Source organism: Crassostrea angulata, chromosome 8, assembly GCF_025612915.1.
Source record: "Crassostrea angulata isolate pt1a10 chromosome 8, ASM2561291v2, whole genome shotgun sequence".
Lineage (NCBI taxonomy): Eukaryota > Metazoa > Mollusca > Bivalvia > Ostreida > Ostreidae > Magallana > Magallana angulata.
Genome location: NC_069118.1, coordinates 43,102,460 through 43,129,816, shown reverse-complemented (window position 1 = coordinate 43,129,816; position 27,357 = coordinate 43,102,460). Strand labels below are relative to the sequence as shown.

Genomic DNA, 27,357 nt, shown 5'->3' with positions numbered 1-27,357 from the left:
AGTGATGTGATGCTTTTATCATGATAATATCAAGCAGATGTATGTAGTATTGAATAAGGTTTCTTATTTAAGGAGGTTGAACAACAGTTGACCTCTAAAAGATTAGGTAAAGATGCTTTATTTATGGAGAGCCCTGTGAATCTGTGTTAAATAGAGGAAAGTGGAAATGGTGGGTTCACTTAAATGGCCATATTTTTCTTAAACCTCAATGGAATTGGCAAAATGTGGTGTACTTTTTTTCAGAATAGCATAAGCTTTTTAATTTTAAGACAAGATGACTTTTCAGAGAATGTTAGTGTATGTTAAAGGTAGCAAGGGACAGTTTCGAATAAAGTACCCGTCAATATTTTTGTAAAATTGAGAATTGCTGTACTTGAAGGCTTATGAGTGTTGCTAAAATTCATGAAATGATTTTTAATGATTATCATTAGTTAGAGGGGTGTCTCTTGTTGAAATTGATATGCAATATGTAGGCCCCTTATGTTAGGTACATGAGAATCAGAAGTAAAATGCGAAACCTGCGGCTATGACTGTTGTGCTGACTTTACACAGTGAAATTGCAAGTTACAGACGGGAGGTAAAATAACACGAAAAGTAGGTGGATGGGACATTGTAAACTATACACCGGTAAGTTTCTGACATGTGATAGTGCAACATGAACGCGTTACGGAAGGTCAACCCTCTGCAGGGAATTAGCTGGGGGAGGTCTAAAAAGCTGAAAAATCATGAAAAATTAGCAAAATATGAAAGGGTCAAAATCTCATAAAAACCAGTATGTGGAGAATTTTACAGGTTTTGACTAGTAATTTTCTTCAGAAATTGGTGACTGGCCTTATAAAGAGTGAATTGAAGGTATTTGTGCTGAATGGGAACTAAGGAAATTCTAGTTACAGAGTTCCGAAGACATGCATCCCTTGGCTACAATGAACCGTATCAAAAAAACTGTCCCCTGCCACCTTAGGCTTAAAACCGTCCGTCGGAATGAAGAACAAATTTCGGTACCTGAATATACGCACATGTATAACCAAACTTACTCTCCATGTGATAATAATTTGATAAACATATCATTTTACACTCTCTAACTATTAAAAAGAAAAATACTTAAGGTGGAATAACACATCATCACCAAATTGCTGATCGAAACGACATTTTATTCGAAGGATTTTATCGACGATAACATGTCACTTACTCCATAGCCGAGTGGATAAAGTGTCAGGCTTATGATCCGTACATCCCGAGTTCGAATCCCGAAGGGGCTTTTGTTGTTACTTACTGAATTGAATTTTTAGATATCCATTTGTTTATCCCTAAACTGGAAATGTTTTGCTTATTTGACATATGTACAGTTTATTTATGATTAAATCTTTCATAATCAAATAATTTAATGTTAATTTGGTTGACCTTTTCCATGTGTGTTATTCCACCTTAACATAATCGTGGGTAGAACGTGTATACAATAGCAAAAAAAGTTTTTTAAAAAAATCCTTAATGATATTGTACCTCCAATAGAAGGTCAAAAAATGTTTATCCAATAAAAGACCATGTTTTAAGCAATAATTATTTGACTTAGCTACATTTAGTGCCTTTTCCTTTGTTTGCACTCAAACATGAGAACTTTAGATTCAACCTGTTTTAGCAAACGATTTTGTCGCTACTAAGATATCCCGTTGGCATAGCAATTGCCAACTATGTATCGATATATACCAGCTCCAATTGAAACAAAACAACACACGTATGTCATCAATAGTTTACATAATGAGAACTTTTTAACGTTTACATATCATATTTTGTCTCTGCTTACAATAAATACTTTTCTTCCACTTATATTGTGATGAAATGCGGTAAGTTGTTTGATACATATTTTTTTCAATTAACTTTATTCGACAATACCGTTTGTTTTTCATTTGTTCGTATGCTTATTTGGTGTTGGTTTTGCTGAGTTTATTTGTTTGTTCGTTGTATGTGTTTGTTAACGCAGACTATATTTGTATCATATCTTTATAATAAGATTTTAAAACACTCAACGTTTTCTAAACATTATATCATATTCAGTAGGTAAATCTTCAATTTTCAATAGGTTATGTAAAACTATGATTCGCTATTTACAACCTAAAGTGATATTTTAAATTTTATTCTATTCTAGATCATTAGCTGATATCGTGTTCATAAAATCTAAAACTAACAGCCAACGTAAGGTCATATTTATAATGCAAATTATTTTTTTTTACAACGGTATAGCTTAATTGAATAAAGATCTAGGTTTTGATATAAATACAATCTATTTTGATCCAATATTTAAAATAGCCGTTTTAGATTTTTTTTTACTATTGATCTATCAAACATAATTGACATATGCCTCCATATCTATATCAATATTTCAGTTTTAATTTCTGTTGTGTTCTTGCTGTTTGATGTTTTCCTAGAATGTGTGCAAGATAACCTTCATGCCTTAGAAAAGTATTGTTGTTCTTACACAGCAATAGTTTCAACCTCACAGATCCAGGATTTCTTAGGTTACCATTAATCTTTAAAACATGATTACATTGATCCTGCAAGGGGTTCATATAAATCTCAAGACCAAAGTAAGAAATAATAATTTTCTAACCGTTGCATACAAGTATTTGCACCTACTATCGGCTTACTTGAAGCTTCATTTATTCAGAATTAGCATTATCTTCATCTGACTATCTGACCAAATGTTCACAGTCATTGCAATACATTTTTATTTTTATATTCCGTCACAAGATACCATTCATTCATATTTTGCTTAATTACTCGGTATTTGTAATAACCTCAGAGTTTAAACGAGGTTCATTCAAAGGTAAGAACATATTCGAAGATTTCTCTTTTGAAACTCCCCCTTTAGCTTGTAAAGTTTCAAAACACGGCTACAAAACGTGACGTGAACGGGGATTTTGTATTGTATTTTAAAGTAATTAAGCATTAACTAATGTGAACTTCAAAATATACGGGATATTGTTGTTCTAGCCAGTTATTTATAAAGTAAACAACGACAGAATAAAGCCTCCTTGCAAAATCAAGAGACTCATTGTGTACTTTTGGGTTCAGTGTCATATATTAATAATAATTTTTTGATTTATATCAAATTGAATTCCACTAGCACTGTAAAACTTTACATAAAAGGCTATCGCTCCAATTGGCAAATTATTATAAGGATTTACTCACAAAGTCGAGGCGGGGGTGTGATTTCATTCCGACATTGGATTAGCTAAGAATTAAGTAAAATTTGGTTCTCGAAAAAACAAAAAAAATGGCAAATCAAAAACGTACCTGTATGCATTATCTTGCTAAATATTGCTTTGTTTACAATCACCACAAACCAAATGCAATCGGGGACGATATTATATCAAACGGTTACTTTTTGTTACCAGACTCATGACGTATCAGCTTCCTTGGTTAAGATTGTTTCTGTTCCCATATATCTATTTTTTTTAATTCACTTCAAATATTTATTTTTTTGAAAAAAAACCGTTGCTGCTGGTGTAAATAAATGAACGTTTTTAACTGATATAAGACCATTGGTTTGTAAGGTAAATAATTTCATGCTGAATTAGCCAATAAAACTTGGAACACGCAGCTTTAATCAGGAATGCATGCGCATGTTATGAACATTTTAAGAAAGTAAACAAGAGTGCAATTACTTTCCCAACGTAATATGTTTTTTTCATATTTTACACGAAAAAATTCATAAACAACAGACTCTATATATATGTAATCTTTATGTTTTATTAGAACCGTGTGCATATGTTCCCTCCACCCATATTCTGTGTCACTCACTGTTGCTTTGTTTTAAAAGCGATAACAACTTACAGCAGCGGCTGTATTTTGCAAACTGAGCTATACCGGTATCAAAACATCGTTTTACCTTGTAATCAAACTGCTTGCGAACCTCTGCACAAAGGATGAAAAAAACATCGTTTGAGCTAATCGTAATTACTATACACACTAAGTTTACGTATCATAGAGGAAATGTAAAAGTTGTTTACATTGGCCAAATCATTCCAGAGATGGAGTTTTGTAACCTTTATATAGAGAAAGCTGTTTTCTTTTACATATTACACTTAATTTTTTGTCAATTTTAAAGGTGTACATCAATTTTATCAATTTTCTTCATAAGATGTACTTTTATCTGACAATTTTAAATTACAAGATCAGAAATGGAAGCAATGCCTAAATTGATGAACATTATAAATCAGCAAAAATCTTTATCTTTTTTAAGGCTAATGGTTTAAATCCAGTTTTCAGTTGCAAGAAAAAAGTCAAATGTTTAATAAATGTGGTGATCGCTTCTTGTATATAAATGTGATATTTGAAATTAGTTTAGAAATAATCAAGCATAATAAAAAAGAAACAAGAAGGCGACCATGCTCCTATGCACATTTTTATCCGGTATTTTGTGCAGGTGAATTATAATTGCGTGTTAATAAGGTTTCATGTCTCATTTTTGGATGTCGTTATAGACGAACTTGGTGTAGTGGCGACTTTGTTATTAATTGGTGTTGCCGTTCCATTAATGGTAAAGTCGTTTGCAGGTTTGGTGGTTGATTGGTTTTTATGGTTCTCGACATTATTCTTTCCTTCCACAGACGAGTAATCGAACCCATTTACTTCCGGCGTGTATCATTGGTTGTATTCTCGGAGTTGTTTTCAGTATCTGCTTTTGGGTTAGCAAAAGTCAAACCTAATCTGTGAAAATAATGATGGTTTAACTAAAATATACAGCATGAGATTAACAACTTAAAGAAATGTACATAGCTGGACATAATTTTGATTCAGAATGCATATTTTCGATCGATAAATTAAATATTTTGGGATTCATCTGCATACCTGTTTATATATATATCATTTCAGAATTTCTAGGAAAAAGAAATCATGTCCAAAAACGTTATTCAGAATTTCTTGGAAAAAATTGTTATCTTAAAAAACGTTATAGCGATTTCCTAATGGGAAAACGTTACAGCGATTTCCTTATGGGAAAACGAAATATCTGGTCAGAGAAAAGACAGGGGGAGTGGGTTGGAAAATGAACTTTTATAGGAACAATATTGTACTGAAAATTTGAAACATATCAACTATTTCTTTCTATCCAATCTTCTATGATGTTCGAAGATTATATCGACGGATAACTCTGCATACCTGTTTATATATCTATAGTTGCTCAATAAAGAATATTAAATGTGTTTATATGTTGCTTCATTATTTAAAATAAAATGTGCTTCTTATTGGAGGAATTCTATGTCTCTTTCCACTAAGAAAAACAAAACACTACACTACAAATAGTATGTATTTTACTGACTGTCGGGGGGGGGGGGGGGGGGGCAAAATAAAGTCAATATCAAAACTTTGAGTTGAAAATTCTTACAAAATCCCCTATTGAAGCGAAACCTGAAAAATCTAATGTAAATTTTATATTTAATGCTATCCGGTAATTCCGAAATTACAACAAGACATACGTATATATGATAGTGCTGAACTCCTGTGGTTAAAGGGGCATGGTCACGATTTTGGTCAAATTTTATTTTCTGTTTTTATTATTTTAAATGCTTTAGGAATGCATTATTTTCTAATGGTCAAATGAAATTCGAGAGTCAGTCGTAGAGTTAAAAGGAAAATACTGGGCTCACAATTCTGTGTCACGTAAACAAGGCTCGTGCCCTGGTTTTGTTTACATGGGTTCAATATACAAGTAAAAAAAAATCTTTTGAATCTGATTTGTCTTTTTCCTTATTCATTTTAAGCATAGATAAACAGCTCCTAACGTTTAACACATTCATTTTAAGTATATAACTGGAATTTTCAATTTCAACATTCAAAATGTAATCAAAAGCTTAAAATTGTTTACATAGTTAAGAATTGTGAGCTATGTAAATCGCTTATAACTAAACGAATGACACTCAAATTTTGGTTGCCTTTTAAAAATGCCTTACTAAAGCATTGTAAACATTAAAATCGGAAAAATAATGTTTGACCAAAATCGTGAACATGCCCCTTTAACAGTTTAAAACTAGGTTCAATATCCCCTGGAGAAGAAAGATCACTCCCACAGGAATGTAAAAGATAAGGAAAACAAAATACTCTTGATTTTTTTTTTTAAATGGAATTAAACTATCCCCGTAAGAGATATCTCTTTTATTGTAGGCTAAGTGTTTAGCTTTTATTGCGTGACATAGAAGCGCTTTCTTTCCGTTTTATTATCCACTTAGAATGCCACAGACTTGGATGGAACATGAATGGAGTGCAGGAACATGAGAACATGCCATAACTAGACACGTAGCACCGTTAGGTAACTAGTTGGGGTTTGTGTCAGAACTACCTGAAAATCTTGGCAAACATATAAATACAAAATATCTTCTAAATGTATCCTTTATTTGTGGATAGAGTGGGTGGGGTAATATCTTAACATTGTGTTTCCCTTTTTCAGATAAGCGGGGGTGGGGGGGGGTTGTTCAAAATACTGATTTAAGTGAAAGGATGACTAAAAAAAGCAGGGGCAGGACCCCCCCCCCCCACCCTTTGTTCCATAGCTTTATTGAGATACATTACTCCATAGAGAAATTACATGTACTAGGCTAGATACGATATACAGCAATCTTTAAATATGATCGTTGTTCATAAATGTATACTGCTAAAATCCATGTAGTTTATCGATAAAAGTTTGCGTCCCTGGTGCGTCTAAAACATCACCGAGAATGGACCATTTGTATTATGTTTAATCTGATCGTAATATTTGTTCACTTTATTTTACCTGACATTTAATGCTGTTAATTATTAATGCTGCGTTTGGTGACATTTTTTAACCCAGTAATTCACGGGAGGAAAAAAAACTCGATGCAAAACTACCAGAAGATAATGTAAACATGGTGAACATTAATTTGATACCAGCAGAACCGATTTATAAATCAAGGTATTGAGAAGATCCTTAATCAAACACGACATGTCTGTGAAATGTATTCTCCCTTCTTCTCCCCTAGATGCCTTTGGTTCTTTGACTGTAGAATAGATGCAGGTGATCTTTGAACTTTTGACCTGAAATTCGATAATTGCTGTCCTCAGATTATAGACAGACTATGTGTGATATTCGATGACCGGAACTTTCCATGGGACCATGGCCAGACATTGAGTTTGTACTGTTACAATAAAACATGATTTAGCGCTTCTAAAAATTGGTCTAACCCAAAAATGTCTTCCTAACATAATTTTTTTTTTGTTGCTTTCTCGAAAGAAGGATAACTATTTAAACTTGAGCATATTGTTAGTACATACACCTTCGGTGTATACAGATGTACATGTATGATCTGTATTTTTACAAGTATACATGTAATTTCAGCATTGTTATTAATTAGCGCGTTGAAACTAGGGCTGGGAAGGAGAAGGAAGTGCCCAACTTTGTAACACAATGTTTGTCCTGCCTGATGTAGGGGAAAAGTTATGGGTTTCTTTAACTTTTAAGGAGATGACAGCGAATAAGAAAAAAAGAATACAGTACATTGTACTTTGTAATTGATTGTATGTGTCCGTCTTATTATCTCCCCCTCATCTTTTTGGTAAGGTTCATTCTCAATCTATTATTTTAGACGTTTTGTAACGTGCATGAAGGTCACTGCCTGTGATCCCTGCTGGCCCGTAACCGAGATAGCATCGGATAGCCCTGATTGCTGCCAATATTTGCAAGTGCAGACTCCAATCACCGCGCCTGCACATATATAGGGACTCAACGTTACGCAAGCAGGGATGACCGCACACTCAACAGTTACCAAAGTTAACGCGCCAACAATGCAACCTAACGCAAGCAGGGAGTGCCACACACTTGAGCTAAAATGGCCAGATATGTATGGTCTAATATATACATTGGGAATTAAATCTATAATTTTGAAATCTTTAGGGTAATGATATTTCAAGCCCGTCTGGATATTATCAAACATTTTTTTTTCGTTAAACAAAACTGGTTTTAAAACTTGCGCATAACATTGGCCATTTTAAAATAGACTTCTGACTGTAACTCATATAATTTGGTAATTGACACAAACAAACATTTGTTGTTGCTAGCAAATAACGGTTATGAAATTAACATAATTTTGAAAGGTAACATGCATTTTGAATAAAGAAAGTTTAGACTTAACTTGTCAATTCCGCTAAACAACTGTTTTTGATTTCCTGTGGAAAACACGAAACGAAATTGCAAATAGTTTCATTAATGTTGATCTGAAACATTCATCTTTAAACAACGATTATGCACTTTAACAGAAGAATTAAAAAATCAAATTAACAGAAAGAAATATTTTCCCAATATTTTTTATTGGCTTTGATTCATTTGGGAAAAAATTTAAAATGATGTCCTCAGTATCCGTCAAAAAATGGAGACAATTCTCAATTCACAAGAGATAAAAATTAAAGGAAATGTTCTTACTGAGAGTAGGTGTGATGGAAACGAAACCGTCACCAAGACCCGAGAAATTCCAGTCATCGTACATCATCAAAGCACATGCCACTTCCTCTGAGAATTTCCCCACAATTCCATTCACGCTGATCTGTGTGAAAAACACCATAATGTTGTAATCTGTGCAGTGAGCATGCAGTCATTCGGATCACCACGTCTTTTACATTATCGTGTTTACGTAAATGACCGAGAGAGGTAAATACTAACCTGTAGAGGTGGATTACACTGTAGCAAAAATAGCGTCCTATTTTAAAGATTCGATTTTTTCGCCCGTTTGTATCATAACGACCCCAGTACTATTTTATGAAAGTCCACTTGGGGTTATATGAAGTGTTATAATATTTATGATATTTGTATTGGAAGTTTTTCATCATTAATGTTTATCTATGATTTGTTGTCTTGTTTTGTTAACGTTATTTTTGTATTTTTAAGCGTGTGGCGAGGAAGGGTTTCTGTTTATTTTTTTGTTTTTAGAAATATATTGATAGATTAGGCAGTCTTATTAAGGGCTTTACGTTGTATATACCCGTTTAACAAAACAGAATTTTTAAAAAAAGGACATCAATCAACCACACTTGTGTAAATTCAATTGGACCCGACAGTCTAGACAACTTGCTTTACCTATTTTAATATCTTAACAATCGATGTAATGTATTTCAAAATGCTACATAATTTCATAACAAATCAACTAACATGATTATTTCACTAGCAAAACGTTAACCATTTATTATTTTTCTTATCATTTATTGTAAGTTATAAAGAAGAAAAATGTAACAATGAAAGCAGAGTCTTTTTGCGTTTTTTTAAAAGGGAAATGTGATTTTGTTTTTGTTCTGAAGGGCAACCATTACATTATCAGAGCCCCCCCCCCCCATTAATTAGGTTTTATATTATTAAGCGTGACTTAATTATCATTTCGCTCATATTTTTTGCATTTACTATAGCAAATGACTGGTTCGTTGATGAATATCTATCTGCAAACAGTGTATGTTTCCAAACTGTTCCAGTGTTTGAAAATGTAAGGGTTTTTTTAATTAAAAAAAATTTATATTCTGGCTGTTTTAGTAATCGTAGCATTTGGTTGACGTCGTTTGCTTTTTAAGACTAAATTTCTACGTATTACCTTTTGTTTTGCATATTCCATTAATAATTTGGTCTACTTCCTTATCAGAGTTACCTCTCTTGGATCGTATCGGAACTAAACTATGCATATCGCCGAACTTGGGGTTTCTTTCCATAACGTTAGATTATATACTCTACTTTAGAGATATGATTTTAAAACAAATCTCGATTTAAAAAAAAACACACGAGATCAGTCCTTTAAAGATTGCTTGAATTGTTGATTTAAAGATAAATGGATCCATTATATTTGATACATTCTTATATTTACATTCCACATATATTTTGCATGTAAAGCTACCGCAGATATAGCACCATAACACAGACAAGGTACTAATAGGTTAAATCACGAGTTTTAATTGTGACGTCACAAACGTTTAACGCTGCTAAATACAACGTCACAAGCGAAAATCAAAGATCACGCTTGTGGCTGTTACTGTGGCTCTTCCATTAATCTGAACTTACCCATAGGATAATACAATAATTTTGAGGTATAATTCGCATTTGCGTACAAGACAAGAAGGTAAAAAAAAATGTAAATATAAGCATTAAATCCTTATTTTTTGAAAGATATAGTCTCATAACTGCAACGGTGTGTGCAAACAAATTTTCATAACGCGCTAACGCGCGTTATTCAATTTGTATGCACACACCGTTGCAGTTTTCAAAAAATAAGGATTCAATACTTAAGTACATGTATCTGACTTTTCAGGTGATGGTATCCCACCATGCTACAGCATACAACACTGTAAAATGTGTTTGTAGTTTCTTTCATTAAATTCAATTCTGAATTTTGACGAGCGTTTGTTATCGCAGAAAAAGTGACATATACCATTATTTTGGATGTTTTACGAAAATGATGTACGTTTGGAGTTTCAATTTGCAAGTAATGTTTTGGTTGCAGTTGGCGATACACACTGAGGTATACTGACATGTGTCCATAATAACTACCGGTATTGCGTTGCTTCTGTGATAACAATATTAGTAAGTGACCTCCTAGGACACGAGAAAGTGTAAAAAAAAAAATTCAAGAGCCAATCAGAGAACTAAGTATTTACTTAATCATATAATCATATAAGGTATACGTAGCTACATGCAGTTCTTTTGCTTACAGAACAAGTCCGCCTAGCACGCTCTCTCTCTCTCTCTCTCTCTCTCTCTCTCTCTCTCTCTCTCTCTCCCTCTCTCTCTCTCTCTTTCTCTCTCTCTCTCTCTCTCTCTCTCTCTCTCTCTCTCTGATCGTATTCATCTCATATGTGATGCTTTATTTAGGACAACGTTTTAATTAATGCATCTGGGGCCCGTTTCTCAAAAAGGCCTACGTCCAGGCGTAAGCTTAGTCCGGTCTATATCAGGGACTAAACCTCAAAACAAGACTAAGTTGCGTTTCACAAAAAGGCGGAAACTTAATCGGGACTAAATTCCGGTCTAAATCTACGCCTGCTAATGGGTAGGCGTAAGTCCTTAGTCTGTGCACAAAAAATGGCGAGTGTTTTGTTTCTAAGGCAAAATATACAGAGAATTTTATTTTTTGGTTTGTTTTATGTGTTATTAAAGAAAACATTCACATTTATTTAAATATTTGTACATGTCCGTAAAACTTTAAAAAATACCTATTGTTCAATAACTGTTTCTATTTCTAAATAAATTAAGATTAAATCAATTGGATAAATAATGGGCTCACCTTATTAAACGTATGTAATATACATTACTACTCGTAATGAAATTTACCTAAAGTGTGAAGAATGGGTATACCCCGATAAATGATATAAACACAATAATTAAAAAGATGCTTTATTCTTAATTAAACATGTATTCCCCAATAAGATAGATGTATATAAGTACGAATAGATTATTGATTTTTTTAATCAATACGCAGTAAGCATGAACTAGAATTTAATGTTTCTAATCAAATTTGAACATATGAAACGAAACTGATATCAAAATTATCAATAGGAGCGAATCAAAACGTTTACATGTGTAATTTGTCCTTGTGTGTGGTTGTTTGTTCTTTACCTATACATGTATTACTGAAAACTTTACAACACGTATGCATTCTCATTTTCATATTTTTACTCCTAGTATCTTTACAAAACCGTATGAAAGCTACATGTATTTTGGAATGTTTATGAACTCGTATTTAGATACAATCAATTTTTGTTTGTTAAATTATTACTTAAAAATATGTTTAAGAAGCGTGCAAAGTGTGCATCAATTTTAGATCTGTTGACAAGCGTTTGTCAAGGTTATCGAATATTATAAAATTTCACATGCACATCTTGAATTTTTGGAAATCAAATTCATTAATCTTATTAATTCTAGGATAAAGTGATTAATTGCGTTCATATTTAACATCGATCGTAATTCTTTTAAAATAGGTATGGGGCACATGTACTATCAATGATCTTCGTGCATATTCATATGCATTGTTTATTTGTACTCATTTAATTGAATTGATCTTAAATTACTTGAATTCATATGCATAATAGTTTTGTTTCATCATATTTAAGATGTACGTATATTAAGGTATTTTTTTTATTTCGAAGTTGTCGACTTGCAATACAAAAGCATTGTTTTAGCAATTTTACAACAGTGTGCATTATTTACAAATTTAACTATCTTGCATTTATCATACTTATTATATAAACAATTGTACACACCCCCACCCCAATAACCCAAAGCAGATAGGGAAAAAAGTAAAACTCAAATGCACTTGTTAAAATCGCAAAGATGCAAAATGTCTTATCCGGAAGGGGAAAGGGGATTTTTTTAGATGCCTTTTCCATTAAACTTGTAAAAACCTTTTATTTATAAAACTTTCTTTAAATAGGAAGGATGTTCTTAGATAACTGCTTTTATATCTTTATCTTAATCAAGATACTGCTTAGAGGGTTATTTTCGTCCCGTGCAATTTCCGTCCTTCTACACTTGCAGACAGTTTCACTCTGCCGTGACTTCGCCCAGTCACAGCTGTTACTTAAGTTACTTAATATTAGATATTGAAAATCAACAGAAATTTGTCCGCTGACAACAAGGGTGAAATGATTGAAAATTAAATAGGGCGAATTATTCCCAGCTGTTTATGGTGTATATTACTTTCAACCCCCCCCCCCCCCCCCCCGAAGAAACCAGAACAAAACAATCGATCGATTAAAATACAGGAAAGGGAGTTGGGGAGACCTCGGCCTCAAATGTTGATAATTCCTGTCTTGTTAATTGTTGACTATTAATATCTTTCAAAACTATTATCATTTGAATCGCAGAAAATCAAGAATCGTTTCCATGTCATTGTCTACATTCTTTCAATATTGGAACAGAGGATGGACAAGGTTCATGTAATATTATTTATACAGTAAGATATTTTCGATTTCAGTTGGTTGCTGTTATACTCATGGTCATATTATTTTCTATAAATAATAATATAGTGAATTGATAAAAAAGAATCAAGCCTTATCCCAGCATCTGAAAATGTCTAAAGAACTACAGTGTCTATGAAGCATACTTCTCATTCTGCAGACGTATTTGGGCATATCCACTGTACCTTTTCCCTGTATTCTATAAATATAATTAAATTAATATGTAAGATTGTGCCTCAATATCATCTACAATGCATTTAATTGTCACATATTTGGTTTCTGAAACCTCTTATATATGCCGCTTTCATATCAACTGTTTTTCTCAAAAATTTCATTATGATAAGAAGTGTATAGGCATTTGTTCTACTTTTATTAATATAAAATGTCATGAACAGCTTGAACTATGCAGATTCAGTGGTAAAGTATGACATGCGTACTTTCGGGTACTACATGTACTATGAATTGGAAAATTGATCCATCACATATAATCATAGCCTCAAAGCAAAACAAAATACGATATGCGCATGCTTAGTCCTCAGCGGAGATGTCTAAGTTTTTCGACATTTAAACCCTAACTTACGCCACTTTCAGAAACGCAACTTAGACCCGACTAAATATTGGCGTAACTTTGTTAGTCGGACTAACTTAGGCACAGATTTACGCCTTTTTGAGAAACGGGCCCCTGGGTTTTTTTTATATCATATTCCGTCGACCATACTAGACATATTGAGCCGTTTGTAAATTAAGTCTTTTTGCTAGCTATAATGGACAAGTTTCAAACTAGCAGTTTCTTATATAACTTATAACTAACAACAATTTGGTATTGTTAATATATTGTTACAAATTTATTATCAATTCGTCAGCAATGGAAAATAGTCATTAATAAAAACCGATACAATGTATTAAAAAACATACACAGGTTTACATGAATGATGTATATGTATTTCAATATACACTGTAGATACTGGTAATTGTAAGCTATCACAATGTTGTTGTTACATTGTCTCACAACATACACACAGTATATAATTGATTTATGGACATATAATGATCACTGTAGATACTTGTACACTTTCACTGTGTTGGTGTTACTCTGTCCCACCCAGAGATTGTTCTCATCATCGACACACACAATACGGGGACCATATACCCCTTGTTGTTCTGCGAGTAGTAGAGACAAGAACTGACCGTCCTGATCCAGGAGATGGACTGTGGCACTGAATGAATCACACACCAGAATGTGACCGAGTACATCAGTACATATTCCATAGGGAGCAAACTCTGAACCCTGACCTGTGTAAGAGAACATGTGTTGTCCTGATGTATCCACCACCACTACAGCAGGTTTGCTCCAGTCTGATACACAGACATCACCATTTATGTTTTCTGTGATGTAGTATGGATACTTGTACAGTGGCTGTCCTTTGTTGTCTCTTTGTATGTTCTGTATTTCTGTCCCTGTCTTGTTATACCTGGTGACTTTAGCTTCTCTATTTTTCACCATCCCAATCAGTAGGTCTCCATTGATATGGGAGGAGTATAAACTGAGTGGTAACCAGTCCCCTGTTTTAATGAATTGTGTGATTGTATTTCCCGGTGTTATCCTATTGATGAATTTTTCGTGTTTGTCTTTATAAATCAGGTCTCCGTCCTGTGTGAATGTGTGGTAGCTTTCATCTTCACCACTGGTTTTTATCTTCTGTAGCTGATTCCCCTGTTGATCTGTTTGGACAAGATTACCAATATTATCACTGGCCCAGAGTCTGCCTGATTTACCCACTGATATATGGTATACACGACCAACACCTGGTACTTTGTACTCCCTGACCTTGGTGACAGAGGAAGACAGAGACAGTGTTTGTTTCACGTCAGATTTCTCTCTGTTTTGTTTTCTCTGTTTCCCTGTAGGTTTCAACTGTGTAGAGTCAGTCTCCATGGGTTTTATTTTTCTGTTCTCTGGTTTAGTATTGGGATCAGTTATTCTACCCAGCAGTTTGGCGACATCTTCCCTGCTGTATTGACCAGCAGTAAATACGGGTGGGACTGGTTTTGATGTTATCGGTATGGGTCGAATGCTTTCTGATTGGAGGTTAAGTCTTATTTGATCTATGTTTGAAGGAGATAGGTAACCATAAAACGTCTTAATTAAATCATTAAGATAGTTTATGTAGTCATCTATTTCTTGGTTTTGACCGTTTAACGTTTCTAATAATGACTTTTCAATTTTGTCGACTTGTTTTATATTTTTTGATGTGACTGTGTTTACCAGCTTTTTCACAGCCTCAGCTTCAGCCTTCATGGCTGTTCTTATGCCGTCCATAATCTTCATTATTTCTGTGACATCATCAGCAATTTCTTTTTTTAAATCTTGAGAAGTTGGCTCAAAATAATTTCTAATCTTTGCAATTTCTTCATGACATAGGGAAACTTTTTCATCAAAGTCTATTTCTAGGTCAGTAAACGCATGACCGCGATGTTCTTTTGTGGCTGTGCATTTGTAACAAATGGGAATTTGGCATTCCTCGCAGAGAAGAACCATTTCTTTTGTGGGGTGGATCTTGCATTTCTCTACAGGAAGTTGTCGTTTGCGTTGTTTATAAGGAACCACTTCATGGTTCTTCGTTTTCTCATTTTTCTGATGTTCATCTCGGCATTGTTCACACATTGGTTGGTGACAGTCATTGCAGTAAAACTGGCAGTTCCTCCCACAGTCTTCAGTGCCACACACTAAATAATGCTGGGCGTCGGGTGGTATTTTGGTTTCAAATAGTGCCATCTGAAATTAGAAATGTTCAAGTAATTTAAAGAAATCTGTTACATGTATTTTGCCATCAAAAATCAGCAAGAATTCAATCATTTCTACCAACCCCGCCACCATCCCCCCCCCCTTCCACACACACAAGTTTTTAACAATATGCAAGAAAATGAGTATGCATTTTGACATCTAGGATAAATTATGAGATAGAGGTATTTGATTTTGTCCATTCCTTATCACCATTTTTTTTTAAATTTCTATACCAACTTTTCTTTTTTTAGCTAGGCATCTCTAATAACATTAATCACATTTAGATACATAATCATGCATGCATAATATAGGCATCTCTAATAACAATAATTACATTAAGATACACACTTATGCGTTGATCCATACATTTTGTCCAATGGGGGTGTTCAGGGGGTTAACCGGTGGGGTGATAATTTTAAGATGTGAATGTAATAAGCTTTAAGTTTCTAAGGACCCACCCCTATCCCCGTCCAGATCCAAGCATGGTAGCTTTCCTTACTAATTAGTTGTAGGCTTATGATCAGAATGAAACAGTGCGAGTCTCATTTGTTTGTTAACCAGATCATTTGATTAACAATATACAATTATATAAGAACACGTACAATTTAACAACAAACACATTAGTGAATGTATGAGCCGACGGTTGGAAATTTTAAAACGCAAGTCAATTTGTTCAAAATGGCCACTACTTTCGGTTTAGAAATAAGAACGTCCATATAGAATTGCCCAACATTGAGCGCCTAATAATCTGGACTTAATCAAAATCACGCATAGGAAATATTTGCCATCATCACATATACATGTAGATACAATTATTCTTACTTACCATCGATAAAACCTTAAAATTATTCCATTAGGTACATGACGTCAATGATCCCTGAGAGAATACGAGACTTGTGTATCCTACTTCCTTGTTGTAGAGATAAGGGTTTAAATCTCCTGGCTACATACCTTGAATAAACAAAACAATTTATTTGCATTGAGGATTATTACTTTTTTTATAGAGGGGCATTATACATTGCATAATAGAAGAAATCCGTAAAACTAAAGCAAAATGATATTTGTAAACAAAGTGTGTAGATCATGCAAATAAAATATATCATAAATAATCATTATAAGTTTTGCAATACAGAAATTCCCAACGGGGGATGTAAGTAAGTATCCATAAAATAAGGTCCGGTAAATTGTAAATACATGATAATTAGATAAGATGTACGTATATATATATTTTTATTCATGTACATATTTAAGTGCACTTTCAACTAGAATTAAATGTGAGAAGGTAGAACGATATTGAATCATCTGAAATGCAAAAGAGTGAGGAATGCTATGCGCGGATCCATTTTTATCTGATGAGATAAATATGTTTGATAGGGTAGGGGGCTGCAGTATACTTTTGATACTTTTACTATGTAATTTAAAACTGTTTGATTTTTTTTCAAATGAAGCGTTCCAAGACCCCCGTTTATACCGCACATAAATGGTTCGTGTTGGAATTTCTTTAATTATTAGAGTTCATACATGTTGTTCTCGAGGCCATCCGATAGTGCAAGAATGTAAAATGATTATATAGTCATTGCATACTAAGATACATCTACATGTCTATATGTATGAATTACATGCATTTCTCTCTTGTCCAATAAATATAAAAAAAATAGCTGAATTACATGTCAATAAGAGGTAACTGTTTGTTAAGAAGCGAGCGAGCGGCGCTTATTGCATGTTCATATGAAGAGTATTGCGCATGTGAGCATGCATGAAATACATGTGCATAGTACGTAGTGTATATTATGTAATACACAAAAGGCTGTATGCAGCAACTTTATGAAGTGACCCTGGTTTTGATCAATAAAATACCAGCGTTCATTTCCGTGAGTAGATTGGAATGATACTCCATGTAGTTCGTAATTGAATGAACACGATATTTCAACTGATTCCTTTTTCCTTCCATCAAATTCCTTTATTTCATCAAATAAGAATTGTTCCTAATTTTTTATTTCTTTCATTTTTCTTCAAATAATTTCACACATAATGTATATATAGTGTATTCAATACGCATGTGTGCACAGGTTTTAACGGACATGAAATCTTGTGCATGGCGATATTTAAAACTTTTAAAATATTGAATATGTATTATTCAGACATTAAATGTTGCATGCTAACTGAATGCAGTGGCCTTCGGCTATCTTGTGATAATGGTGTGGTAACACGTGATTTTGAGCGATATCAAACTTAAGTGATATATATTATAGACTTGTATATTATTACATGTACTTATATTTATTGGAATGCTATTTTTAAGTTTCTTTGCACAATATTTCATCATACGTTGATTCTGCCTTTCTTACGGGATTTGTCACCTTACATGATCAATATTACATTATTTCTAAACTTAAACCGATACTTGTAGATGTCCATGCTTGAAATTGGGGGGGGGGTGTATTTGTTTCAGGTCTATAAAAAAAAACCACAATTTTTTGTAACGATTCTGCCATCTCGTACAATTTATTTAAATAAATACAATCAAAGGAAAATACGTATGAGTTAAAAAAAGCTTTTTTACATACAAAAGTAGTTCCCTATTTTGTATAAATCATTAAGTATAAACACATGCAAATTATGCCTGGCAAGAAAGGCAGTAAAGTAAAAGATCTTTTTTCATACTGTAAAACCCAAAGTGTAACTTTCTTTAAAAAATTGCGTGTGAATATAATCCATTCAGTTCAGTGTGCATTTTAACCGCGAGTTTTCAATATTGTCTACTTATTGATAGGTGGATTAACAAATGAGGAATACCTTCACACGAATTGGTGTTGCAGGGAGCTGTTTCTGAGTGGATGGAATCTCCCGGACAGAAGCGCCCGCCATTTTGCGGTAAGGGGTTGTTGCATTATCTGTACCTGTATCTAGTGTGTGCTCCCCGCCGCACGGTTTGGCACACTGTGAGAACTTACTCCAAGGACCAAACTCACTCCAACCGCCATCAACTGATTGCAAGGAGAGAACGTTGGTATTTACACACTAAAGTCATAATTCCGTGTTAATCAATTAATATTAATAATTATGTTTATGAATGGACAACTAATTATTATGTTTATAAATGGACAACCCGTCCATCATCCAAGCCCTACATGCTAATGTTACGGCTTGAGAAAAACACACATGTACACTTTAAGTATATCTGACCTACTCTTTTAATACCTGTTAAATCAATAATATTCAACGAGTTATAAGTTATGTTTGCGCGTTTAGCCTTACAAAAGGGGTATTTCACAGTTAACTTCACTGGTATTTGAAATCAGAGTGTACAAATCGAAAAGCTCTGTTATCTATTATTACAATAGAATGCCATGAAAATAAAACAAATTACGGATGAAAATCAATATAAGCTTAAAATAATTAAATATTAGTTACATATAAGAACTGAAAAAAAAATACTAATAAACATCATTGTAAACATTTTACTTACCAATGAGACCTTTAACAAACACTCTTCTGCCTCCTTTTGTACGTGAATTCCATTATAGTTTTCGCCACCATTGTTAGGCGTTGGGTTACTACACTGTCGAACACTGTACCGGATTCTTTGTCCGTTCCCATAGGTCTTGTCACAAGTCGACCATCCTCCCCAAGCTTGTCAAGACGTCCAGGCACCATTCACTGGATGTTAATTGTGTAACTGTGTAAAAGAGAGAGGAGGGAGGAAGAAAGGGGAGAAAAAACATAAAAGAATAACATAAAGGAAGAAAGGAATGTTACATGTACCTTTACATTTTCTTGTACAAGTGGACTGATTTGCTGTATGTGAGTACCTGTAGAAAACGAAGGTTTTTTTTTATAACTGTTTTTATTACCCCAGAACATGTAGAAGTATTCTTATAGCCGAGGTTGGGGAGCCTTGGAGTCTATAAGTTAACATTATATATACTGAAAAAATTTTGAAACAGGGTGTTTTTACAAATAGCATCATTCATACACCCACTCATTCAGTTGCATGTATATGCACATTACTCTGCATCATAATCAAGTACAAAAAATCAGCATTTTACAGTAAACAAAAATAAAGTACTTTGTAATATCTAAGATCATTGGGGCAAAAGGCTTAAAATCAACAATCATTATTAAAGGACAACCTCCCCCATCTTACATGAAATTTCTCTAATTCACAATTTTTCGTGTAAATAAATTTTTCACATTTGTAATAATAAAGTATTTCACGTTTGATTCCAGTAAAGGAGGGTAATTCTTTTCTACTCCTTTTTCTATATATATGTCTCTTTACAATACATATTATTATATTGAAAATGTTATAATATTTGTAGCATCTACCAAATATAACATCTATTTTGTTCAATGGTATATCTAATTCAAATTCGTCCTTCATCCAAACTAGTAAATTATCCCAGATTTCACTCACATATTCACATTCCCAAAAAGATGACAAATAGTTTCTGCATTACATCTACAAAATGTACATAACTCTGATTCAACTATTCCCATCTTACGTAAATAAGTATTAGTCGCAATAATTCGATGTACAATCCTGTATTGAAACCATCTTAATTGTACGTCGTTAGTTATTTTGAAAAATAATAAGTGTTGTCTTTTCCACCATATGTTATTTACATTCATGTCTAGTTCCTTTTCCCATTTCAATTCTGATTTTGGTTTTTTCCATTTCTCATCAATAAAAATGTCATAAAAGTCTCTTGAGCCTTGTTTATTTTTCCTAATTATCCGTAAAAATTCTGGATAATATGGAATATTTTGAAGAATAATTTCTGTATCATAGTTTAACCGTAACTTTTTAATACAATCTACAATTCCTAAAAAAATGTGTAAACGGAGGTGTCATATCATATTGGTTACAGAATTGTTCGTATTTCATTATTGTACCATCATTGTTGAAAAAATGTAGTATTTGATGTACACCTCTTAAAAACCATTGCTTATAAAAGACATATTTGTTATTAATACATATAGACTCATATAGAACCATATCGGGCTTAAAATAGATAATTCACTGTCAGTATATTTTCTAAGTTCAAAAAATGACAAAAAAACATCTTTCCAAAATAGATTTTTACAAGTTTTTGACAGTTGATATAGTATTTGTCTTCCAACAATTGTCATATTTAAAATATTTGAAAAAGTACTTATTATCAAGTCTTTCCAACTTGACTGACAAGCATCATTAAAAAATCTACGTATCCAGGTGATCTTCAAGCTTTTGCAAGAAGAATCAAGACATATCATTCTTAGCCCACCCTTTTCATAACTTTGAATAATGCTACTTTTGGCTACTCTTGATGTTTTTGAATTCCATATGTAATTATAAAAAAATGTTTCAATTTCCTTTATATGTTTTCTTGGAGGATTAGGAAGACTTATTAAGAGATGTGTAATTTTTGGAAGAATCAAATTTTTAATCACTGTGATACGTCCTGCTGTAGATAGCATTCTTCTAGACCATGCGCTTATTGATAGTTTCATCTCATTGATTTTTGGTTTAAAGTTTAACTCGTACATATATGTATTATCTAAGTTTACACAATAAGTAATGCCTAAAACTGTAAATGGTTCCTGAGACCAGTTAACTTTTTCAAAATCCTTGAAATATTCATTTGATTTGTTTGATAAGAAAAACAAAAGATTTTAAAGGAAATCTTTTTATGTATTTTTTTAGTTTCATCGATAATAACAGAAACTTACCATTAAGCATCTATATTTACTTTGTTCTGTAGCATCGATTCCAATGCCAGAATCCACATTGGTAAGCTTGGCTGTATTTCACCCGGGAATATTTGGTGCACGTATAATACTCGATTCCACTGTGGAAATAGCAGGTGCTGAAATAACAAAAGTTATAACAGATACCGAAGAGCGCAAGAAATAACAAACTAAAGAATAATTATAATAAAAACGTTATTGAGGTCTTCCGTTTCCAACGGAAGACCTTATTGTTTTCGTTCGGTTTCTTTTTCCCTATTATTATTAAGGTCTTCCGTTTCCAACGGAAGACTTTATTGTTTTCGTTCGGTTTCTTTTTCCCTATTATTATTAAGGTCTTCCGTTTCCAACGGAAGACCTTATTGTTTTTCTTTAGTTTCTTTTTCCCTATTATTAGGGTCTTCCGTTTTCAACGGAAGACCCTCTTGTTATTCTATTGTTTTTTAGGGTCTTCTGTTTCCAACGGAAGACCCTCTTGTTATTCTATTGTTTCTTTTTAGGATCTTCCGTTTTCAACGGAAGACCCTCTTGTTATTCTATTGTTTCTTTTTCATTATTATTATTTTTCTTTTTCTTTATTTTTCTGACTTTTTCAAAGCTTAATATCTCAAAAAGTTTTCAACAGATTTACATGAAACTTTCAGGGATTATGAAGCATTATTGTGCCTCAAAGTTTTAAAATTTTCAACTACAACCTCACTTCCGTTTTAACGTTACGTCAATTTTTAAATTTTAAAAAATTAATTTTGTCCAGAGCGTTTTTCAAAAACGGTTCAAGATAAAGACTTGGAATTTTCTGTGTTGAAGCAATGATCGTTTTTATTTGGACATAAGACTGGAAATTAGTTTCCGTCAATTCCGGTCTAAACTGGAAGTGTTTTAAAATTTTCGAATTTTCGAATTTTTCGTTTTAATTTAAAATGTTTACGAGGTTTGTAGAGTTTGTTATGCTGAACACGAATCTGAAATCCGTTTGAAAATCGGACGATGCATTACAGAGATATCAGCGGTTAAAAATTGATTTTTCTGGAAATTTTGATTCCGCGTCCTTGGTTTAAAAAATAGCGTAATGTTCAAAGTAAAATTAACTCGTACCAAAAATAATCGCTAAGTCGTACTTGAACACATTCGGATTTTTTTGTTAAGTCGTTCTTGAAATCAGAAAGGTTTTTGTTAAGTTGTACGTAAAATCATTCGTATTTTGTTAAGTCGTACCAGGAATAATTCGATTTTTTTCATCTTTTTATTTTAGTTACTCTTGTTATTGGTTTAAGGGCTCTGCTTCATACAGGAACTTCCAGCTTTACTTCCGATATTAACGGAAGACCTACTCGTTGCTTTGCAACGAGCTTTGCTCTAGTTATTATTATTATTATTATTAGGGTCTTCCGTCTTCAGCGGAAGACCCTTCTATTATTGTAATGTTTCTTTTTCAGGTTTTTTAGGGTCTTCCGTTTCCAACGGAAGACCCTCTTGTTATTCTTCGGTTTCTTTTTAGGGTCTTCCGTTTCCAATGGAAGACCCTCTTGTTATTCTATTGTTTCTTTCTATTATTATTATTATTCTTTTTATTTTTTTTTCTGACTCCTTTTCGGCTTTATAACTCAAAAAGTTTACAACCGATTTTGATGAAATTTTCAGAGGTTGTGTGCAACTATAATACCTCAAAGTTTGTGAAGTTTCTTTGAAAACGTCACTTCCTTTTTTACGTTACGTCATTTTTAAAATTTTCAAAAAGTCATTTTGTCCGCGGCGTTTCTCAAAAACACTTTAAGATAGAGGCTTGAAATTTTCTATGGTTATGATTTAATCGATTTACCTCTGTAATAAGGCTGGAAATGAAAATCTGTCACTTCCGGTCGAAACCGGAAGGGAATCAAATTTTTCGAAAAAATGAATTTTCTGATAAAATAAAAAATGAATATGTGTTTTATAGAGCTTATTAAGCTGAATCTAACACTGAAAGCCGTTTTAAAATCGGACGATGCATTACAGAGATATACGAGATCAAAAAATGATTTTTCCGGAAATTTTGATTCCGCGTTTTTGGTTAAGAAATTAGTATCAAGTTCTTGGTTAAATTAACTTGTACCTAAAAATTAATTGTTAAGTCGTACTGTAACACATTCGGATTTTTTTTGTTAAGTCGTTCTTGAAATTGGAAAGGTTTTTGTTAAGTCGTACGTAAAATCATTCGGATTTTGTTAAGTCGTACCAGGAATAATTCGATTTTTTCATCTTTTTATTTATGGTCCTTTTGCTATTGGTTTAAGAGCTCTGCTTCTTACAGGACCTTCCAGCTTTACTTCCGACATTAACGGAAGACCCACTCGTTGCTTTGCAACGAGCTTTGCTCTAGTTATTATTATTTTCCAAATTTTGTGCACGCGATTTCTCGGAATCTATTCGACCGATCTCAACCATTTTTTCACAGATGTTAGGGCGTGATCTAAACTTTATACGTTTTTCTTAATTTTTTCGTAGTCACTTCCGGTACCGAATTGTCGGCCATTTTGTAATTTTTGACGACCCATTTCGTGCAGCTATAAACTCGGAAACCATAAGAGATATTAATATCAAATTTTCAGGATAGGTAGACGATAGTCTGGAGTTGTGCAGCATATAGTTGTTTTATGCATGTTGCGCCGATTCTTGGAGCTCGCCTGGGCACAAAAATTGGGTACGAATTTTCATTCAAAAATTTCACACGTTTTGATTTATATATTTTCATCAGTTGATATTTTGTTAAGACATATATGACAAAAGTGGTAGAGAATCAAAAGTTCTTTCCAACAAAATCAAGAAAAAGGGGCTGGCCCCTTTATTTAGGGGCCAAAACACTCGTAAATTCTATTACAAATAACTTAAAAACGATAAAGATTTTGTAATGCATTATAGAAGCAAAGTTGTTGATCGTACCAATATCTATTAGAAAAAAATTACTGCCACGCCCATTTATTACGTAATTAGGGATTTTTAGGGGCCAACGTACTTAAACTTTGACGCAATATAACTAGAGAAGTAGAAATATTTTGTTAGACATCATAGAAGAGAAGATGTTTGAATTAATGATTTAAAGTGATTCCACATATTAAAACATGAATTTCTGTCCCCATTAAGGATCTAGAGGGCTGGCCCCTAAAATATTCAAACATTTGTATCTCAAAAATGATCAACAATTTTAAATAGGTGTAAGAACAAAAATTGTTAGTATTCTTAAGACCTTTTCAAAGAAATCAAGAAAAAAGGGCTGGCCCCTTAAATTAGGGGCCAAGGCACTCTTAAACTCTGTCACGAATAACTTAAAAACGATAAAGATTTTGTAATGCATTATAGAAGCAAAGTTGTTGATCGTACCTATATCTATTAGAACAAATTATTGCCATGCCCATTTATTACGTAATTAGGGATTTTTAGGGGTCAAAGTACTTAAACTTTGACGCAATATAACTAGAGAAGTAGACATATTTTGTTAGACATCATAGAAGAGAAAATGTTTGAATTAATGATTTAAATCGATTCCACTTATCAAAACACGAATTTCTGTCCCCATTAAGGATCTAGAGGGCTGGCCCCTAAAATATTCAAACATTTGTATCTCAAAAATGATCAACAATTTTAAATAGGTGTAAGAACAAAAATTGTTAGTATTCTTAAGACCTTTTAAAAGAAATCAAGAAAAAGGGACTGGCCCCTTAAATTAGGGGCAAGGGCACTCTTAAACTCTATTACAAATACCTAAAAAACGATAAAGATTTTGTAATGCATTATAGAAGCAAAGTTGTTGATCGTACCAATATCTATTAGAGAAAAATATTGCCATGCCCATTTATTACGTAATTAGGGATTTGTATACATTATCTGAAAGTGTGTGTGTGTGTGGGGGGGGGGGGGTAATTCTAAAATTATATCGATTATTCATGGTATGATTAAAAACAGAAATCGCAAGGAAGACCTACTCGTTACTCGTAACGAGATCGTATCTAGTTATTATTATTTTTTTTCTTTTTCTTTTTTTTCTGACTCCTTTTCGGCTTCATAACTCAAACAGTTTTCAAATTATTTGAACGAAACTTTCAGGGATTATGTGCAATTATGATGCCTCAAAGATGTTAAAGTTTTCATAACAACGTCGATTCCGTTTTGACGTTACGTCATTTTTAAACTTAAAAAAAAGTCATTTTGTCCGCGACATTTCTCAAAAACGCTTTAAGATAGAGTCTTGAAATTTTCTGTGGTTATGAATTTGGCAATTTACATGTGCAATAAGGCTGGAAATAAAAATCCGTCACTTCCGGTAGAAATCGGAAGTGAAACAAATTTTTCGAAAAAATGAATTTTCTGATCAAATTAAAAATGAATATGTGTTTAATAGAGCTTATCAAGCTGAATCTAACACTGAAATCCGTTTTAAAATCGGACAATGCATTACAGAGATATCGGGGTATTAAAAATTGATTTTTCCGGAAATTTTGTTTCCGCGTCCTTGGTTTTAAAAATAGCGTAATGTTCGAATTAAAGTTAACTCGTACCAAAAATAATTGTTAAGTCGTACTTGAACACATTCGGATTTTTTTTGTTAAGTCGTTCTTGAAATCAGGAAGGGTTTTGTTAAGTCGTACTTAAAATCATTCGGATTTTGTTAAGTCGTACCAGGAATATTCGATTTTTTCATCTTTTTATTTTAGTTACTCTTGTTATCGGTTTATGAGCTCTGCTTCTTACAGGAACATCCAGCTTTACTTCCGACATTAACGGAAGACCCACTCGTTGCTTTGCAACGAGCTTTGCTCTAGTTTTTTTTCTTTTTCTTTTCTTTACAATTTTTGTGCAGAAGATTTCTCTGAGATGGGTGGTCCGATTTTTGTCAAATTTTCAGCATCGATCTATTATTATATAAACTTGATACGCTTTTTTTTATTTTGTAAAAATCACTTCCGGTTCGGACTTATCCGCCATTTTGTCTTTTTTAAAAAGTTCTTGTCCACGTATCTCCTCAAAAACGAGCAAAGATAGAAAGCTGAAATTTTCAGGAATGATAGAGGACATGAACGTCTAGCCTCACGAGGAAAATCATTGTCCGGAAATTCCGAGTACGGAAGCTAGCTGGGGTCAAAATATAGGACACGTTTTTGACGAAAACGTCTTGTCCACGCATCTCCTCAAAAACGTCCAAAGATAGAAAGCTGAAATTTTTAGGAATGATAGAGGACATGAACGTCTAGCCGCACGAGGAAAATCATTGTCCGGAAATTCCGAGTACGGAAGGTAGCTGGGGTCAAAATATAGGACATGTTTTTGACGAAAACGTCTTGTCCACGCATCTCCTCAAAAACGTCCAAAGATAAAAAGCTGACATTTTCAGGAATGATAGAGGACATGATCGTATAGCCTCCCGAGGAAAATCATTGTCCGGAAATTCCGAGTACGGAAGCTAGCCGGGGTCAAGATATAGAACACACTTTCGATCAGTTTTCATTGTCCACACATCTATTTTAAAGCGATAAAAGATAGAAAGCTGAAAATTTCAGGAATGATAGAGGACATGATAGACTAGCATCACGAGAAAAATCATTGTCTGGAAATTCCGAGTAGGGAAGCTAAATTTTAAAACTCATATTAAATGTGTTATAATGACCTCAGACTAATTTTAAAACATAATATCTAAGTTGCATTATAATTCTACGTCTAATAAAATCTTTTTCCAATTGATGGGATGAAATTTAAATTTTTTTGAAAATTTTAAATTTAATTAAATCGTTATAAAATGACCTCAGACTAATTTTAAAACATAATATCTAAGTTGCGCTTACAATTTTTTGTCCAATGAAATTTTTATCGAATTAATTGTATGAAATTTAACTTTTTTAAAAATTTAAAATTTAATTAAATCGTGTTAAAATGATCTC

General features: G+C 33.1%; 1 protein-coding gene and 1 pseudogene across 1 annotated transcript; both read right to left on the bottom strand.

Annotated features, from left to right (window-relative positions):
• Positions 1-4,452: 4,452 nt before the first annotated feature.
• The window catches only part of LOC128160990 (coadhesin-like), a 133,726-nt pseudogene continuing 110,821 nt past the window's right edge, over positions 4,453-27,357 (bottom strand).
• On the bottom strand, positions 13,744-15,709 carry LOC128159015 (uncharacterized). Its single transcript, XM_052822045.1, has one exon. The coding sequence runs from the start codon at positions 15,707-15,709 to the stop codon at positions 13,985-13,987; it is 1,725 nt and encodes a 574-aa protein (XP_052678005.1). The 3' UTR covers positions 13,744-13,984.